This window comes from Cinclus cinclus, chromosome 35, assembly GCF_963662255.1.
Source record: "Cinclus cinclus chromosome 35, bCinCin1.1, whole genome shotgun sequence".
NCBI classification, from domain to species: domain Eukaryota; kingdom Metazoa; phylum Chordata; class Aves; order Passeriformes; family Cinclidae; genus Cinclus; species Cinclus cinclus.
Window position 1 is genome coordinate 966,588 of NC_085080.1, and position 20,070 is coordinate 986,657.

At 50.8% G+C, this 20,070-nt stretch overlaps 1 protein-coding gene across 1 annotated transcript in view; it reads right to left on the reverse strand.

The window, feature by feature from the left end:
* Positions 1–689: 689 nt before the first annotated feature.
* Positions 690–20,070, reverse strand: part of LOC134055796 (histone-lysine N-methyltransferase EHMT2-like) — a gene marked incomplete at its 5' end in the record, with an annotated part of 39,504 nt that continues 20,123 nt past the window's right edge. Inside the window, 10 exons of the mRNA XM_062512255.1 lie at positions 690–809; positions 2,106–2,183; positions 3,957–4,101; positions 8,748–8,915; positions 11,745–11,899; positions 13,608–13,712; positions 14,092–14,193; positions 14,976–15,098; positions 16,832–16,938; positions 19,494–19,576. Of these exons, the coding sequence (XP_062368239.1) occupies positions 690–809; positions 2,106–2,183; positions 3,957–4,101; positions 8,748–8,915; positions 11,745–11,899; positions 13,608–13,712; positions 14,092–14,193; positions 14,976–15,098; positions 16,832–16,938; positions 19,494–19,576 (1,186 nt within the window). The remainder of the gene's footprint in view (positions 810–2,105; positions 2,184–3,956; positions 4,102–8,747; positions 8,916–11,744; positions 11,900–13,607; positions 13,713–14,091; positions 14,194–14,975; positions 15,099–16,831; positions 16,939–19,493; positions 19,577–20,070) is intronic.

Sequence of the window (20,070 nt, forward strand, 5' to 3'; positions counted from 1 at the left end):
TTTCTGGGTCAGTTTCAGGGTCAGTTTTTGGGTCAGTTTTTGGGGTTTTAGGGTCAGTTTTTGGGGTCAGTTTTTGGGGTTTTTGGCTCAGTTTTTGGGATTTCAGGGTCAGTTTCAGGGTCAGTTTTTGGGGTTTCAGGGTCAGTTTCAGGGTCAGTTTTTGGGGTTTCAGGGTCAGTTTCAGGGTCAGTTTTTGGGGTTTCAGGGTCAGTTTTTGGGTCAGTTTCAGGGTCAGTTTTTGGGGTTTCAGGGTCAGTTTCAGGTCGGTTTTTGGGGTTTCTGGGTCAGTTTTTGGGGTCAGTTTCTGGCTCAGTTTTTGGGGTTTCAGGGTCAGTTTTTGGGGTCAGTTTCAGGGTCAGTTTTTGGGGTTTCAGGGTCAGTTTTTGGGTCAGTTTTTGGGGTTTCTGGGTCAGTTTTTGGGTCAGTTTTTGGGTCAGTTTTTGGGGTTTCAGGGTCAGTTTCAGGGTCAGTTTTTGGGGTTTCAGGGTCAGTTTCAGGGTCAGTTTTTGGGTCAGTTTTTGGGGTTTCAGGGTCAGTTTCAGGGTCAGTTTCTGGCTCAGTTTTTGGGGTTTCAGGGTCAGTTTTTGGGGTCAGTTTCAGGGTCGGTTTCTGGCTCAGTTTCAGGGTCAGTTTTTGGGGTTTCTGGCTCAGTTTCTGGCTCAGTTTTTGGGGTTTTTGGGGTTTCTGGCTCACTTGATGCCGCTCTGCACCACGCGGTTCTTGCAGCTCCTCCAGCAGGTGCAGGCCTGGTTGCACTCGAAGATCAGGGGGGGCTCGATTTTATTGAACTCCTGCAGCAGCCTGCCGTCCTGGGGGTGGGGAAAAACACCCCAAAATCACCCCAAAAATCATCCCAAAACCAGCCCAGAATCACCCTAAACCATCCGAAAAACAGCCAAAAACCACCCTAAAAATCATCCCAAAAACAGCCCAGAATCACCCCTAAACCATCCGAAAAACAGCCCAGAATCACCCCAAAATCACCCTAAAAATCATCCCAAAACCATCCCAAAAACACCCCAAAATCACCCCAAAAATCATCCCAAAAACAGCCCAGAATCACCCCTAAACCATCCGAAAACCACCCCAAAATCACCCTAAAAATCATCCCAAAAACAGCCCAGAATTGCCCCAAAACCATCCCAAAAACACCCCAAAATCACCCCAAAATCACCCTAAAAATCATCCCAAAACCATCCCAAAAACACCCTAAAAATCATCCCAAAACCATCCCAAAACCATCCCAAAAACACCCTAAAAATCATCCCAAAACCATCCCAAAAACACCCCAAAATCACCCCAAAATCACCCTAAAAACCATCCCAAAAACATCCCAAAAATCATCCCAAAATCACCCTAAAAATCATCCCAAAAACAGCCCTGAATCACCCCAAAATCACCCTAAAAATCATCCCAAAAACATCCCAAAAACACCCCAAAACCATCCCAAAATCACCCCAAAAATCATCCCAAAATCACCCCAAAATCACCCTAAAAATCATCCCAAAACCAGCCCAAAAACAGCCCAAAATCACCCCCAAAAATCATCCCAAAACCACCCCAAAATCACCCCAAAAATCATCCCAAAAACAGCCAAAACCATCCAAAACCATCCCAAAATCACCCCAGAACCATCCCAAAACACGCCAAAATCACCCCGAAAAATCAACCCCAAAACAGCCCAAAATCACCCCAAAAAATCACCCAAAAACACCCCAAAATCGCCCCAAAACTACCCCAAAATCACCCTAAAATCGCCCCAAAACAGCTGAAAAAAACCCCCAAAATTGATAAAAATCTCATCACAATTTTTGGGGTTTTTTGTTTTTTACCATTCCAGGAACTTCCCAAAGGCTCCAAATTTTGGATTTTTTGGAGTTTTTTGGGTTTTTGGTTTTTTTTTTCTGTTTTTTTTTTTAATTTTACCATTTTAGGAAGTTCCCAGAGGTTCCAAATTTTGGGTTTTTTGGGGGTTTTTTGGGGTTTTTTGGGGTTTTTTGGTTTTTTTCTGTTTGTTTTTAATTTTACCATTTTAGGAAGTTCCCAGAGGTTCCAAATTTTGGATTTTTTGGGTTTTTTGGGGTTTTTTTGGGTTTTATTTTTACCTTGTCGTACCAGCAGCGGATGCTGAGCTGCCCACAGAGGCAGTTGGAGGAGGAGCAATCGTCCTGACAGGTGCAGTGCTGGGAGGGCACAAAAATCCCAAAATTCACCCAAAATTCACCCAAAATTCACCCAAAAACTGACACAGAATTCACCCAAAACTGACCCAGAATTCACCCAAAACTGACCCAGAATTCACCCAAAACTGACCCAAAACTGACCGAAAATTCACCGAAAATTGACCCAAAATTGACCCAAAATTGACCCAAAATTGACCCAAAATTGACCCAAAACTGACCCAAAATTCACCCAAAAACTGACCCAGAATTCACCCAAAACTGACCCAAAACTGACCCAAAATTCACCCAAAACTGACCCAAAATTCACCCAAAATTCACCCAAAACTGACCCAAAATTCACCCAAAACTGACCCAGAATTTACCCAAAACTGACCCAAAATTCACCCAAAACCTGACCCAGAATTCACCCAAAACTGACCCAAAACTGACCCAAAATTCACCCAAAATTCACCCAAAAACTGACCCAAAATTGACCCAAAATTGACCCAAAATTCACCCAAAACTGACCCAGAATTCACCCAAAATTCACCCAAATTTTATCCAGAATTTACCCAAAAATTATTTACCCGAATGCCCAGTCAGTCCCAGTCCATCCCAGTCCCATCCCAGTCCCTCCCAGTCCATCCCAGTCCCTCCCAGTCCCATCCCAGTCCCATCCCAGTCCATCCCAGTCCCATCCCAGTCCATCCCAGTCCCTCCCAGTCCCATCCCAGTCCATCCCAGTCCATCCCAGTCCCATCCCAGTCCATCCCAGTCCCTCCCAGTCCATCCCAGTCCATCCCAGTCCCTCCCAGTCCATCCCAGTCCCTCCCAGTCCCATCCCAGTCCCATCCCAGTCCCTCCCAGTCCCATCCCAGTCCATCCCAGTCCCATCCCAGTCCCTCCAGTCCCTCCCAGTCCATCCCAGTCCCTCCCAGTCCATCCCAGTCCCTCCCAGTCCCATCCCAGTCCCATCCCAGTCCCTCCCAGTCCCATCCCAGTCCATCCCAGTCCCATCCCAGTCCCTCCCAGTCCCTCCCAGTCCATCCCAGTCCCTCCCAGTCCATCCCAGTCCCTCCCAGTCCCATCCCAGTCCCAGTCCCAGTCCCTCCCAGTCCCATCCCAGTCCATCCCAGTCCATCCCAGTCCCTCCCAGTCCCTCCCAGTCCATCCCAGTCCCTCCCAGTCCATCCCAGTCCATCCCAGTCCCATCCCAGTCCATCCCAGTCCCTCCCAGTCCCTCCCAGTCCCTCCCAGTCCCTCCCAGTACCTGCAGGTGGGTGATGTTGTGGTCGATGTTCATGGTGGACGTCTCGTGGTTCTCCCCAGTCCATCCCAGTCCATCCCAGTCCATCCCAGTCCATCCCAGTCCATCCCAGTCCCATCCCAGTCCATCCCAGTCCCTCCCAGTCCCTCCCAGTCCCTCCCAGTACCTGCAGGTGGGTGATGTTGTGGTTGATGTTCATGGTGGACGTCTCGTGGTTCTCCCCAGTCCATCCCAGTCCCATCCCAGTCCCTCCCAGTCCCATCCCAGTCCATCCCAGTCCATCCCAGTCCCATCCCAGTCCATCCCAGTCCCATCCCAGTCCATCCCAGTCCCATCCCAGTCCCTCCCAGTCCCTCCCAGTCCCTCCCAGTACCTGCAGGTGGGTGATGTTGTGGTCGATGTTCATGGTGGACGTCTCGTGGTTCTCCCCAGTCCATCCCAGTCCCATCCCAGTCCCTCCCAGTCCATCCCAGTCCCATCCCAGTCCATCCCAGTCCCTCCCAGTCCATCCCAGTCCCTCCCAGTACCTGCAGGTGGGTGATGTTGTGGTCGATGTTCATGGTGGACGTCTCGCAGTTCTCAGCGATGTATTTGTAATCCTCGGGGCACGGCTCCTCGTCCACGCCGTTCACGCACGGGATGGGAACGTTCTCGTGGCCGCGCGCGACGTCCCTGAGCGGAATTCCGGGAAAAGGAGGGAATTCGGGGGGGGTCCCGGGGGGAACGGGGGGAATTCCCACAAAGAACGGCCCGGAAATGGAAAAATTCCACAAAAATGGGCCCGGAAATAGAAAAATTCCCACAATAAACAGCCCGGAAATGGAAAAATTCCAACAATAAACGGCCCGGAAATGGAAAAATTCCAACAATAAACGGCCCGGAAATGGAAAAATTCCAACAAAAATCGGCCCGGAAATGGAAAAATTCCCACAAAAATGGGCCCGGAAATGGAAAAATTCCAACAATAAACGGCCCGGAAATGGAAAAATTCCCACAAAAATGGGCCGGAAATGGAAAAATTCCAACAATAAACGGCCCGGAAATGGAAAAATTCCCACAAAAATGGGCCCGGAAATGGAAAAATTCCCACAAAGAACGGCCCGGAAATGGAAAAATTCCAACAATAAACGGCCCGGAAATGGAAAAATTCCAACAATAAACGGCCCGGAAATGGAAAAATTCCAACAATAAACGGCCCGGAAATGGAAAAATTCCCACAAAAATGGGCCCGGGAAATGGAAAAATTCAACAATAAACGGGCCCGGAAATGGAAAAATTCCCACAAAAATCGGCCCAGAAATGGAAAAATTCCCACAAAAATCAGCCCGGAAATGGAAAAATTCCAACAATAAACGGCCCGGAAATGGAAAAATTCCAACAATAAACGGCCCGGAAATGGAAAAATTCCCACAATAAACGGCCCGGAAATGGAAAAATTCCAACAATAAACGGCCCGGAAATGGAAAAATTCCCACAAAAATGGGCCCGGAAATGGAAAAATTCCCACAAAAATGGGCCCGGAAATGGAAAAATTCCCACAAAAATGGGCCCGGAAATGGAAAAATTCCAACAATAAACGGCCCGGAAATGGAAAAATTCCCACAAAAATCGGCCCGGAAATGGAAAAATTCCAACAATAAACGGCCCGGAAATGGAAAAATTCCCACAAAAATCGGCCCAGAAATGGAAAAATTCCCACAAAGAACGGCCCGGAAATGGAAAAATTCCAACAAAGAACGGCCCGGAAATGGAAAAATTCCAACAATAAACGGCCCGGAAATGGAAAAATTCCCACAAAGAACAGCCCGGAAATGGAAAAATTCCCACAAAGAACGGCCCGGAAATGGAAAAATTCCCACAAAAATGGGCCCGGAAATGGAAAAATTCCCACAAAAATGGGCCCGGAAATGGAAAAATTCCAACAATAAACGGCCCGGAAATGGAAAAATTCCAACAATAAACGGCCCGGAAATGGAAAAATTCCCACAAAAATCGGCCCGGAAATGGAAAAATTCCCACAATAAACGGCCCGGAAATGGAAAAATTCCAACAATAAACGGCCCGGAAATGGAAAAATTCCCACAAAGAACGGCCCGGAAATGGAAAAATTCCCACAATAAACGGCCCGGAAATGGAAAAATTCCAACAATAAACGGCCCAGAAATGGAAAAATTCCCACAATAAACGGCCCGGAAATGGAAAAATTCCAACAATAAACGGCCCGGAAATGGAAAAATTCCCACAAAAATCGGCCCGGAAATGGAAAAATTCCCACAATAAACGGCCCGGAAATGGAAAAATTCCAACAATAAACGGCCCGGAAATGGAAAAATTCCCACAAAGAACGGCCCGGAAATGGAAAAATTCCCACAATAAACGGCCCGGAAATGGAAAAATTCCAACAATAAACGGCCCAGAAATGGAAAAATTCCCACAATAAACGGCCCGGAAATGGAAAAATTCCAACAATAAACGGCCCGGAAATGGAAAAATTCCCACAAAAATCGGCCCGGAAATGGAAAAATTCCCACAATAAACGGCCCGGAAATGGAAAAAATTCCAACAATAAACGGCCCGGAAATGGAAAAATTCCCACAAAGAACGGCCCGGAAATGGAAAAATTCCCACAATCAACGGCCCGGAAATGGAAAAATTCCAACAATAAACGGCCCGGAAATGGAAAAATTCCCACAAAAATCGGCCCGGAAATGGAAAAATTCCCACAAAGAACGGCCCGGAAATGGAAAAATTCCAACAATAAACGGCCCGGAAATGGAAAAATTCCCACAATAAACGGCCCAGAAATGGAAAAATTCCCACAAAAATGGGCCCGGAAATGGAAAAATTCCAACAATAAACGGCCCGGAAATGGAAAAATTCCCACAAAAATGGGCCCGGAAATGGAAAAATTCCAACAATAAACGGCCCGGAAATGGAAAAATTCCCACAAAAATCGGCCCGGAAATGGAAAAATTCCAACAATAAACGGCCCGGAAATGGAAAAATTCCCACAAAAATGGGCCCGGAAATGGAAAAATTCCCACAAAAATGGGCCCGGAAATGGAAAAATTCCAACAATAAAGGGCCCGGAAATGGAAAAATTCCCACAAAAATCGGCCCGGAAATGGAAAAATTCCAACAAAAATCGGCCCGGAAATGGAAAAATTCCCACAAAAATGGGCCCGGAAATGGAAAAATTCCCACAAAAATCGGCCCGGAAATGGAAAAATTCCCACAATAAACGGCCTGGAAATGGAAAAATTCCAACAATAAACGGCCCGGAAATGGAAAAATTCCCACAATAAACGGCCCGGAAATGGAAAAATTCCAACAATAAACGGCCCGGAAATGGAAAAATTCCCACAAAAATCGGCCCGGAAATGGAAAAATTCCCACAAAGAACGGCCCGGAAATGGAAAAATTCCCACAATAAACGGCCCGGAAATGGAAAAATTCCCACAATAAACGGCCCGGAAATGGAAAAATTCCCACAAAGAACGGCCCGGAAATGGAAAAATTCCAACAATAAACGGCCCGGAAATGGAAAAATTCCCACAAAAATGGGCCCGGAAATGGAAAAATTCCAACAATAAACGGCCCGGAAATGGAAAAATTCCCACAAAAATGGGCCCGGAAATGGAAAAATTCCAACAATAAACGGCCCGGAAATGGAAAAATTCCCACAAAAATCGGCCCGGAAATGGAAAAATTCCCACAAAAATCGGCCCGGAAATGGAAAAATTCCAGAGGGAATGGGGAGAAAATTCCAGAGGGAATGGGGGAAAAAAATTCCCACAGAAATCCACCCAGAATATCCCAAAATTCACCCAGGAATGGAAAAATTCCCAAATGGGAAAATTCCCAAATGCCAAACTCGTCCCTGAATTCCCAAAACCGCCCCAAATCCCACCAAAAAAACCCAAAAAAATCGTTAAAAAATCCAATCAAAATTCATTAAAAATCCCAAAAAATTCCCCAAAAACATCCCAAAAATTCCCAAAAATTCCCAAAAAATTCCCAAAAATCCCAACTTGGACCCCAGACCTGCTGACGATGCGCTCGGTGTGCAGGGCCCTCCCCGCAGCCCCCAGCCTCAATTTGGGACCCCCCAAAACCTCCCCAAACCGAACCCAGAAAAAAATCGTTAAAAAATCGTTAAAAATCCCAAAAAAATCCCAAAAATTCCCAAAAAATTCCCAAAAAATTCCCAAAAATCCCAACTTGGACCCCAGACCTGCTGACGATGCGCTCGGTGTGCAGGGCCCTCCCCGCAGCCCCCAGCCTCAATTTGGGACCCCCCAAAACCTCCCCAAACCGAACCCAAAAAAAATAGTTAAAAAATCGTTAAAAAATCCCAAAAAATCCCAAAAATTCCCAAAAAATTCCCAAAAAATTCCCAAAAATCCCAACTTGGACCCCAGACCTGCTGATGATGCGCTCAGTGTGCAGGGCCCTCCCCGCAGCCCCCAGCCTCAATTTGGGACCCCCCAAAACCTCCCCAAACCGAACCCAGAAAAAAATCGTTAAAAAATCGTTAAAAATCCCAAAAAATTCCCAAAAAATCCCAAAAAATTCCCAAAAATCCCAACTTGGACCCCAGACCTGCTGACGATGCGCTCGGTGTGCAGGGCCCTCCCCGCAGCCCCCAGCCTCAATTTGGGACCCCCCAAAACCTCCCCAAACCGAACCCAGAAAAAATCATTAAAAAAATCGTTAAAAATCCCAAAAAATTCCCAAAAATTCCCAAAAAATTCCCAAAAATCCCAACTTGGACCCCAGACCTGCTGACGATGCGCTCGGTGTGCAGGGCCCTCCCCGCAGCCCCCAGCCTCAATTTGGGACCCCCCAAAACCTCCCCAAACCGAACCCAGAAAAAAATCGTTAAAAAATCGTTAAAAATCCCAAAAAATTCCCAAAAAATCCCAAAAAATTCCCAAAAATCCCAACTTGGACCCCAGACCTGCTGACGATGCGCTCGGTGTGCAGGGCCCTCCCCGCAGCCCCCAGCCTCAATTTGGGACCCCCCAAAACCTCCCCAAACCGAACCCAGAAAAAATCATTAAAAAAATCGTTAAAAATCCCAAAAAATTCCCAAAAATTCCCAAAAAATTCCCAAAAATCCCAACTTGGACCCCAGACCTGCTGACGATGCGCTCGGTGTGCAGGGCCCTCCCCGCAGCCCCCAGCCTCAATTTGGGACCCCCCAAAACCTCCCCAAACCGAACCCAGAAAAAATCGTTAAAAAATCGTTAAAAAATCCCAAAAAATTCCCAAAAATTCCCAAAAAATTCCCAAAAATCCCAACTTGGACCCCAGACCTGCTGACGATGCGCTCGGTGTGCAGGGCCCTCCCCGCAGCCCCCAGCCTCAATTTCCTGTTGAGCTGCAGAGCCACCCAGACCTCGGAACGCTCCGGGGTCAGGTCCAGGGGGGAATCGCCCTCCTTGTTCCGGACGTCGGGATCGGCCCCTCGGGACAGGAACAGGCTGGGGAGGGGCAGGGGGGCGTCAGGGACCCCTCCCCAAATTCAGGGAGCACTCCCAAAATCCAGGGACCACTCCCCAAATTCACGGATCCCTCCCCGAATTTCTGAGATGTCTCCAAATTTCAGGGATTCCCCCCAAAAATCCGCCGCAAATTTCAGGGATTTTCTCCTCGTTTCCATCCCAAATTTTAGGGACCCCTCCCCAAATTCAGGGACCCCTCCCAAAATCCGGGGACCCCTCCCCAAATTCAGGGAGCCCTCCCCGAATTCACGGATCCCTCCCCGAATTTCTGAGATGTCTCCAAATTTCAGGGATTCCCCCCAAAAATCCGCCGCAAATTTCAGGGATTTTCTCCTCGTTTCCATCCCGAATTTTAGGGACCCCTCCCCAAATTCAGGGACCCCTCCCAAAATCCGGGGACCCCTCCCCAAATTCAGGGAGCCCTCCCCGAATCCACGGATCCCTCCCCGAATTTCTGAGATGTCTCCAAATTTCAGGGATTTCCCCCCAAAAATCCGCCGCAAATTTCAGGGATTTTCTCCTCTTTTACATCCCGAATTTTAGGGACCCCTCCCCAAATTCAGGGACCCCTCCCCAAATTCGGGGAGCCCTCCCCGAATTCAGGGACCCCTCCCCAAATTCAGGGACCCCTCCCCGAATTCCTGAGATGTCTCCGAATTTCAGGGATTCCCCAAAAAACTGCCTCAAATTTCAGGGATTTTCTCCTCGTTTCCATCCCAAATTTTAGGGACCCCTCCCCAAATTCAGGGAGCCCTCCCCAAATTCAGGGACCCCTCCCAAAATCCAGGGACCCCTCCCCGAATTTGTGAGATGTCCCCGAATTTCAGAGATCCCCCAAAGATCTCCCGGTGGCCCCGGCCCCCGACGCAGTCGTGGTAACTCCCAAACTGCTCCAAACACCCCACAAAAAGTCATAAAAAATCACCAAAAAATGGTAAAAAATCGCCAAAAAATCGTCAAAAAATCGTAAAAAATCCCAAAAAAATCCTAAAACATTCCCAAAAATTCCCAAAAATCTCCCGGCGGCCTCGGCACCCAAAGCAGTCGTGGTAACTCCCAAACTGCTCCAAACACCCCACAAAAAGTCATAAAAAATCACCAAAAAATGGTAAAAAATCACCAAAAAATTGTAAAAAATCCAAAAAAATCCCAAAAAATTCCCAAAAATTCCCAAGAATGTCCCTGTGGCGCCGGCACCTGACGCAGTCGTGGTAACTCCCAAACTGCTCCAAACACCTCACAAAAAGTCGTAAAAAATCGCCAAAAAATCGTCAAAAAATCGTCAAAAAATCGTAAGAAACCCCAAAAAAATCCCAAAAAATCCCCAAAAAATCCCAAAAAATTCCCAAAAATTCCCAAGAATCTCCCTGTGACCCTGGCACCCAAAGCAGTCGTGGTAACTCCCAAACTGCTCCAAACAACCCACAAAATGTCATAAAAAAATCACCAAAAAATGGTAAAAAATCGCCAAAAAATCGTCAAAAAATCGTAAAAAATCCCAAAAAAATCCTAAAAAATTCCCAAAAATTCCCAAAAATTCCCAAGAACGTCCCTGTGGCGCCGGCACCCGACGCAGTCATGGTAACTCCCAAACTGCTCCAAACACCCCACAAAAAGTCATAAAAAATCACCAAAAAATGGTAAAAAATCGCCAAAAAATCGTCAAAAAATCGTCAAAAAATCGTAAGAAACCCCAAAAAAATCCCCAAAAATTCCCAAAAATTCCCAAGAACGTCCCTGTGGCCCCGGCACCTGACGCAGTCGTGGTAACTCCCAAACTGCTCCAAACACCCCACAAAAAGTCATAAAAAATCACCAAAAAATCGTCAAAAAATCGTCAAAAAATCGTCAAAAAATCGTCAAAAAATCGTAAAAAATCCCAAAAAAATCCTAAAACATTCCCAAAAATTCCCAAAAATCTCCCGGCGGCCTCGGCACCCGACGCAGTCGTGGTAACTCCCAAACTGCTCCAAACACCCCACAAAAAGTCATAAAAAATCACCAAAAAATGGTAAAAAATCACCAAAAAATCGTAAAAAATCCTAAAAAATTCCCAAAAATTCCCAAAAATTCCCAAAAATTCCCAAGAACGTCCCTGTGGCGCCGGCACCTGACGCAGTCGTGGTAACTCCCAGACTGCTCCAAACAACCCACAAAATGTCATAAAAAAATCGCCAAAAAATGGTAAAAAATCGCCAAAAAATCGTCAAAAAATCGTCAAAAAATCCCAAAAAAATCCTAAAAAATTCCCAAAAATTCCCAAAAACGTCCCTGTGGCCCCAGCACCTGACGCAGTCGTGGTAACTCCCAAACTGCTCCAAACACCCCACAAAAAGTCATAAAAAATCACCAAAAAATCGTCAAAAAATCGTCAAAAAAACGTAAGAAACCCCAAAAAAATCCCCAAAAATTCCCAAAAATTCCCAAGAACGTCCCTGTGGCCCCGGCACCTGACGCAGTCGTGGTAACTCCCAAACTGCTCCAAACACCCCACAAAAAGTCATAAAAAATCACCAAAAAATCGTCAAAAAATCGTCAAAAAATCGTCAAAAAATCGTCAAAAAATCGTAAAAAATCCCAAAAAAATCCTAAAACATTCCCAAAAATTCCCAAAAATCTCCCGGCGGCCTCGGCACCCAAAGCAGTCGTGGTAACTCCCAAACTGCTCCAAACACCCCACAAAAAGTCATAAAAAATCACCAAAAAATGGTAAAAAATCACCAAAAAATCGTAAAAAATCCTAAAAAATTCCCAAAAATTCCCAAAAATTCCCAAAAATTCCCAAGAACGTCCCTGTGGCGCCGGCACCTGACGCAGTCGTGGTAGCTCTCGCGGGCCGCGATGTGCAGGGGCGTGTCCCCGTGGAAGTTGACGGCGTGCAGGTCGCACTGCGCGTTCAGCAGCACCTCGGCGATCTCGGCGCTGCCCGTGAACGACGCCCAGTGCAGGCAGATGTTCTCCTCCTTTGGGGGGGGGATGGGGGGTTTGGGGGGGGATGGGGGGTTGGGGGGGGGATGGGGGGTTGGGGGGGGGGAAATGGGGGTGGGGGGGAATTGGGGGCGGGGGGGAAAAAAATGGGGGTTTGGGGGGGGAAATGGGGGGTGGGGGGGGAATGGGGGATGGGGGGGAAATGGGGGGTGGGGGGGGAATGGGGGGTGGGGAGGAAAAAAAATGGGGGTTTTGGGGGGGGAAATGGGGGGTGGGGGGGGGATGGGGGGTTGGGGGGGGGATGGGGGGTGGGAAATGGGGTGGGGGGAATGGGGGGTGGGGGGGGAATGGGGGACGGGGGGGGAAATGGGGGGTGGGGGGGAAAATAATGGGGGTTTGGGGGGGGAATGGGGGGTGGGGGGGAAAAATGGGGGGTGGGGGGGAATGGGGGGTGGGGGGGGAAATGGTGGGTGAGGGGGAGACATGGGGGTTTGGGGGGGGAAAATGGGGGTTGGGGGGAAATGGGGGGTGGGGGGGGAATGGGGGATGGGGGGGAATGGGGGGGGTGGGGGGGAATGGGGGGTGGGGGAGAAATGGGGGGTGGGGGGGGAAATGGGGGGTGGGGGGGCAAAATGGGGGATGGGGGGGAAAAAATGGGGAGTTTGGGGGGGGGGAAATGGGGGGTGGGGGGGGCAAAAAGGAGGGTGGGGGGGGAAATGGGGGTTTGGGGGAGGGAAATGGGGGGAGGGGAGAAAATTCGTTTTTTTGGGTTCAATAATTTGGGGGTTAAAAATGGGTGTGTCCCAGGATCTCCCAGTATCCCCAGTATCTATCTCCCAGTGCTCCCAGTGCTCCCAGTATCTATCTCCCAGTCCCTCCCAGTGCTCCCAGTATCTATCTCCCAGCGCTCCCAGTCCCTCCCAGTGCTCCCAGTATCTATGTCCCAGTCCCTCCCAGTGCTCCCAGTATCTATGTCCCAGTCCCTCCCAGTGCTCCCAGTATCTATGTCCCAGCACTCCCAGTCCCTCCCAGTGCTCCCAGTATCTATGTCCCAGCGCTCCCAGTCCCTCCCAGTGCTCCCAGTATCTATCTCCCAGCGCTCCCAGTCCCTCCCAGTGCTCCCAGTATCTATGTCCCAGTGCTCCCAGTCCCTCCCAGTGCTCCCAGTATCTATGTCCCAGTGCTCCCAGTCCCTCCCAGTGCTCCCAGTATCTATGTCCCAGTCCCTCCCAGTGCTCCCAGTATCTATGTCCCAGTCCCTCCCAGTGCTCCCAGTATCTATGTCCCAGCACTCCCAGTCCCTCCCAGTGCTCCCAGTATCTATGTCCCAGCGCTCCCAGTGCTCCCAGTATCTATGTCCCAGCACTCCCAGTGCTCCCAGTATCTATGTCCCAGTCCCTCCCAGTGCTCCCAGTATCTATGTCCCAGCACTCCCAGTCCCTCCCAGTGCTCCCAGTATCTATGTCCCAGCACTCCCAGTGCTCCCAGTATCTATGTCCCAGCGCTCCCAGTCCCTCCCAGTGCTCCCAGTATCTATGTCCCAGCGCTCCCAGTCCCTCCCAGTGCTCCCAGTATCTATGTCCCAGCACTCCCAGTCCCTCCCAGTGCTCCCAGTATCTATGTCCCAGCACTCCCAGTGCTCCCAGTATCTATGTCCCAGCGCTCCCAGTCCCTCCCAGTGCTCCCAGTATCTATCTCCCAGTGCTCCCAGTGCTCCCAGTATCTACGTCCCAGTGCTCTCACGTTGTCGGTCAGGGTGACGTCGGCCCCGCGGGTCAGCAGCCGCCGGATCACCTCGATGTGTTTGTGCTCGGCCGCCCAAATGATCGGGGTCCAGCCCCCGCTGTCCTGGGGGGCACTCGGGGTCACTCGGGGTCACTCGGGGTCACTCGGGGTCACTTGGGATCACTCAGGGTCACTCGGGGTCACTCGGGGTCACTCGGGGTCACTCAGGGTCACTCAAGGTCACTCAGGGTCACTCAAGGTCACTCGGGGTCACTCAAGGTCACTAAGGGGTCACTCAGGGTCACTCAGGGGTCACTCGGGGTCACTCGGGGTCACTCAGGGTCACTCAGGGGTCACTCAGGGGTCACTCAGGGTCACTCAGGGTCACTCTGGGTCACTCGGGGTCACTCAGGGGTCACTCGGGGTCACTCAGGGTCACTCTGGGTCACTCGGGGTCACTCGGGGTCACTCAGGGGTCACTCAGGGTCCCTCCCTCCCTCACCTGGGCGTTGACGTCCACCTGCCCCGTGCTCAGCAGCAGCTCCACCATCTCCAGGTTCCCGTTCTTGGCCGCGTGGTGCAGGCAGGTGGAGCCGTCCTCTTCCTGTGACGTCACAGGGACCCGTGATGACGTCATAGGGGAATGAGGTGGCATCATAGGAGGAAACAGTGACGTCATACACAGGCACAGGTGGTGATTTCATATGGGGTGATGACGTCATACGTGGGGTGATGTCCACAGGGAGTGGTGATGTCATACAGATTGGGATTAAGTCATAGGGAGGAGCTTTGATGTCATATGGGGTGATGACATCATACAGAGACTCCAGTGACACCGCAGAGAATATGATGATATCATAGAGAGCATGATGACATCACAGAAGGTGTGATGATGTCACAGAGGACACGGTGACATCATAAAGGATGGGATGACATCATAGAGAACAGCGTGACATCACAGAGGACAGCGTGATGTCATAGAGGACATGGCGAGGTCATAGAGGACAGCGTGACGTCACAGAGGACAGCGTGATGTCATAGAGGACATGGCGAGGTCATAGAGGACAGCGTGACGTCACAGAGGACAGCGTGATGTCATAGAGGACATGGTGAGGTCACAGAGGACAGCGTGACGTCACAGAGGACAGCGTGACGTCACAGAGGACAGCGTGATGTCATAGAGGACATGGCGAGGTCACAGAGGACAGCGTGACGTCACAGAGGAAACGACATCGCCACAGAGCCCGCGGTGACGTCACAGAGGGGACGGGGACACCACGGGGCAGGGGGGGTGGGGGTGCCAGGAGGCGGCGCCGACGTCACGGGGCGGGGCGCCGACGTCACGGGGCGGGGCACCGACGTCACGGGGCGGGGCGCCGACGTCACCTTGCTGTAGACGCAGCCGCCCCTCCTGAGCAGGTAACGCGCGGCCTCCAGCTGGTCGTGGGCCACGGCCTCCATCAGCGGCGTCCGGCGCTGCTTGTCCACAGCGTTGATGTTGGCTCCGGCCTGCGGAGGGACCGCTCACCCTCGCTGACCAGTACGGACCAGTATGGACCAGTACGGACCAGTACGGACCAGTACGGACCAGTATGGACCAGTACGGACCAGTACGGACCAGTACGGACCAGTACGGACCAGTACGGACCGGTATGGACTGGTATGGACCAGTACGGACCAGTACGGACCAGCACGGACCAGTACGGACCAGTACGGACCAGTATGGACCAGTACGGACAAGTACGGACCAGTACGGACCAGTACGGACCAGTACGGACCAGTATGGACCAGTACGGACCAGTATGGACCAGTACGGACCAGTATGGACCAGTGCAGACCAGTGCGGACCGGTACGGACCGGTGAGGACCAGTACGGACCAGCGCGGACCAGTGCGGACCAGTATGGACCAGTATGGACCAGTACGGACCAGTACGGACCAGTATGGACCAGTATGGACCAGTATGGACCAGTGCGGACCAGTGAGGACCATATGGACCAGTGCGGACCAGTACGGACCGGTACGGACCGGTGAGGACCAGTACGGACCAGTATGGACCAGTACGGACCAGCGCTGACTCCCCACTGGCCTGTACTGGGAGCACTGAGATGTGCCCCCAGGTGCCCCCAGGTGTACCCCAGGTGTACCCCAGGTGTACCCCAGGTGTACTCAGGTGTACCCCAGGTGTACTCAGGTGCACCCAGGTGCCCTCAGGTATACTCAGGTGTACCTCAGGTGCGCCCAGGTGCCCCCAGGTGCCCTCAGGTGTACCCCAGGTGTGCCCAGGTGAGCCCAGGTGCCCTCAGGTATACTCAGGTGTACCTCAGGTGTACCCCAGGTGTACTCAGGTGAGCCCAGGTGCCCTCAGGTATACTCAGGTGTACCTCAGGTGTACCCCAGGTGTACCTCAGGTGTACCCCAGGTGTACTCAGGGGAGCCCAGGTGCCCTCAGGTATACTCAGGTGTACCTCAGGTGAGCCCAGGTGTACTCAGGTGAGCCCAGGTGCCCTCAGGTATACTCAGGTGTACCTCAGGTGAGCCCAGGTGTACTCAGGGGAGCCCAGGTGCCCTCAGGTATACTCAGGTGTACCTCAGGTGTACCCCAGGTGTGCCCAGGTGAGCCCAGGTGCCCTCAGGTATACTCAGGTGTACCTCAGGTGTACCCCAGGTGTACTCAGGTGAGCCCAGGTGCCCTCAGGTATACTCAGGTGTACCTCAGGTGCGCCCAGGTGCCCCCAGGTGCCCTCAGGTGCACCCCAGGTGTGCCCAGGTGGGCCCAGGTGCCCTCAGGTATACTCAGGTGTACCTCAGGTGTACCCCAGGTGTACTCAGGTGAGCCCAGGTGCCCTCAGGTATACTCAGGTGTACCTCAGGTGCACCCAGGTGTACCCCAGGTGCCCCCAGGTGCGCCCAGGTGCCCTCAGGTATACTCAGGTGTACCTCAGGTGTACCCCAGGTGTACCCCAGGTGCCCCCAGGTGAGCCCAGGTGCCCTCAGGTATACTCAGGTGTACCTCTGGTGTACCCCAGGTGTACTCAGGTGCCCCCAGGTGGCCTCAGGTGCCCCAGGTATACTCAGGTGTACCTCAGGTGTACCACAGGTGTACCTCAGGTGAGCCCAGGTGTACTCAGGTGCCCCCAGGTGCGCCCAGGTGCCCCAGGTATACTCAGGTGTACCTCTGGTGTACCACAGGTGTACCTCAGGTGAGCCCAGGTGTACTCAGGTGCCCCCAGGTGCCCTCACCTGCAGCAGCAGGTGACAGATCTCCAGGTGGCCTTTCTGGGCCGCCGCGTGCAGAGCCGAGCGCTTGCTCTGGGCGTCGCTCTGGAAATTCGGGTCCAGGTTGTCCACTGGGAAAAAGGAATTAGGAACCCCAAAATTGGGATTGGGAACCCCAAAATTGGGAATGGGAACTCAAAATTGGGATTGGGATCCCCAAAATTGGGATTGGGAACCCAAAATTGGGATTGGGATCCCCAAAATTGGGATTGGGAACCCCAAAATTGGGATTGGGACCCCAAAAATTGGGATTGGGATCCCAAAATTGGGATTGGGAATCCCAAAATTGGGAATGGGAACCCCAAAATTGGGATTGGGAACCCCAAAATTGGGATTGGGAACCCAAAATTGGGATTGGGAACCCCAAAATTGGGAATGGGAACCCAAAATTGGGAATGGGAACCCAAAATTGGGATTGGGATCCCCAAAATTGGGAGTGGGATCCCCAAAATTGGGATTGGGAACCCCAAAATTGGGAATGGGACCCCAAAAATTGGGATTGGGGACCCCAAAATTGGGATTGGGAACTCAAAATTGGGAATGGGACCCCAAAATTGGGATTGGGATCCCCAAAATTTGGATTGGGAACCCCAAAATTGGGATTGGGATCCCCAAAATTGGGATTGGGAACCCCAAAATTGGGATTGGGACCCCAAAAATTGGGATTGGGAACCCAAAAATTGGGATTGGGATCCCCAAAATTGGGATTGGGAATCCCAAAATTGGGAATGGGAACCCCAAAATTGGGATTGGGAACCCAAAATTGGGATTGGGACCCTAAAATTGTGATTGGGAACCCCAAAATTGGGAATGGGAACCCTAAAATTGGGATTGGGATCCCAAAATTGGGATTGGGAACCCCAAAATTGGGAATGGGAACCCAAAAATTGGGAATGGGAACCCAAAATTGGGATTGGGATCCCCAAAAATTGGGATTGGGTACCCCAAAATTGGGATTGGGAACCCAAAATTGGGATTGGGATCCCAAAATTGGGATTGGGATCCCCAAATTGGGATTGGGATCCCCAAAATTGGGATTGGGAACCCCAAAAATGGGATTGGGACCCCAAAAATGGGATTGGGAACCCAAAAATGGGGATTGGGACCCCAAAATTGGGATTGGGACCCCAAAAATTGGGATTGGGAACCCAAAATTGGGATTGGGAACCCCAAAATTGGGATTGGGACCCCAAAAATTGGGATTGGGATCCCAAAATTGGGATTGGGAATCCCAAAATTGGGATCGGGGACCCCAAAATTGGGATTGGGAACCCCAAAAATGGGATTGGGAACCCAAAAATGGGGATTGGGACCCCAAAATTGGGATTGGGACCCCAAAAATTGGGATTGGGAACCCAAAATTGGGATTGGGAACCCCAAAAATGGGATCGGGATCCCCAAAATTGGGATTGTGTACCCCAAAAATTGGGAATGGGACCCCAAAATTGGGATCGGGGACCCCAAAATTGGGATTGGGAACCCCAAAAATGGGATTGGGAACCCAAAAATGGGGATTGGGAACCCAAAAATTGGGATTGGGAACCCAAAATTGGGATTGGGAACCCAAAAATTGGGAATGGGACCCCAAAATTGGGATTGGGACCCTAAAATTGGGATCGGGGACCCCAAAATTGGGATTGGGACCCTAAAATTGGGATCGGGGACCCTAAAATTGGGATTGGGAACCCCAAAATTGGGATTGGGATCCCCAAAATTGGGATTGGGGACCCCAAAATCGGGGTCAAAAGCCCCGAAATCCCTCGCAGGGACTCCCTGAGGGTTTTTGGGTTCCCATTTGGGATTTTGGTTTCCCCTGAAGTTTTTGGGGTCCCATGGAGTATTCTGGGCTCAGATTTTGGGGTGGGGTTTTGGGGTTTTTGGGGTGGGGTTTTGGGGTGGGATTTTTGGGTTTGAGGTTTTTGGGGTTAGAGGGTTTTGGGGTCAGATTTAGGGATTTTGGGGATTTGGGGTTTTGGGATGGGATTTTGAGGTTTTTGGGGTCAGCTTTAGGGATTTGGGGGTTTTTGGGTTCAGGGGGTTTTGGGATTTGGGGGTTCAGGGGTTTTTGGGTTCAATGGTTTTGGGATTTTGGGTTTTTGGATTTTGGGGTTTTATTGTTTTTGGGAGTTTTGGGATTTTAGGTTCAGGGGTTTTGGGGTTTTGGGATTTTGGGTTTTGGGATTTTAGCATTTTTTGGGGGTTTGGGATTTTAGGGTTTTTAGGTTCAGGGGGTTTGGGATTTTTGGGGTCTTTGGGGTTTTGGGATTTGGGGTTTTTGGATTTCGGGGTTTTTGGGTTTTTTTGGGATTTTGGGGTTTTAGCGTTTTTTGGGGTTTTGGATTTTGGGGTTTTTGGGGTTTTGGGATTTTGGGGTTTTGAGGTTCAGGGGTTTGGGGGTTTTGGGGATTTTTTGGGGTTTTGGATTTTGGGGTTTTTGGGGTTTTGGGATTTTAGGGTTTTTAGGTTCAGGGGTTTGGGGGTTTTGGGAATTTTTTGGGGTTTTGGATTTTGGGGTTTTTAGGGTTTTGGGATTTTGGGGTTTTTAGGTTCAGGGGTTTGGGGGTTTTGGGGATTTTTTGGGGTTTTGGATTTTGGGGTTTTTGGGGTTTTGGGGTGCCCCACTCACGCAGCATGAGGATGACCCTGCCCAGCTCCCCCTGCTTGACGCTCAGGTAAAGCTGCCGGGGGTGGAAACGAAGCTTCTTCCTCCTGGGGGGGGGAACTGGGATTAACTGGGATGGACTGGGATGGACTGGGAGATATTTTAGGGTGCCCCAGGTAATTTCTGGGTATTTTAAGGATACCCCAGGTGTGCTTCATCCTTCCCAGGTGACTTCTTGGGGTCTCTTATCCCCCCCAGTTGAGGCTTTTTTGATACTTTCTCCCTTCCAAGGTGTATTTAAACCCCTCCCAGGTGTGCTGTTACCTGCCCAGGTGTGACACTACCTGCCCAGGTGAGTTCCTGTCTCACCTTTCGGCCTCCTGGCCCAGCAGAGCCTTCCCCAGGAGCTCCCAGGTGAGGTTTTGATGTATTTAAACCCCTCTCAGGTGTGCTGTTACCTGCCCAGGTGTGCCGTTACCTGCCCAGGTGAGTTCATTTCTCACCTCTCGGCCTCGTGGCCCAGCAGAGCCTTCTCCAGGACCTCCCAGGTGAGGTTTTATCCCCCCCAGGTGAGATTTTGGTGTATTTAAACCCCTCCCAG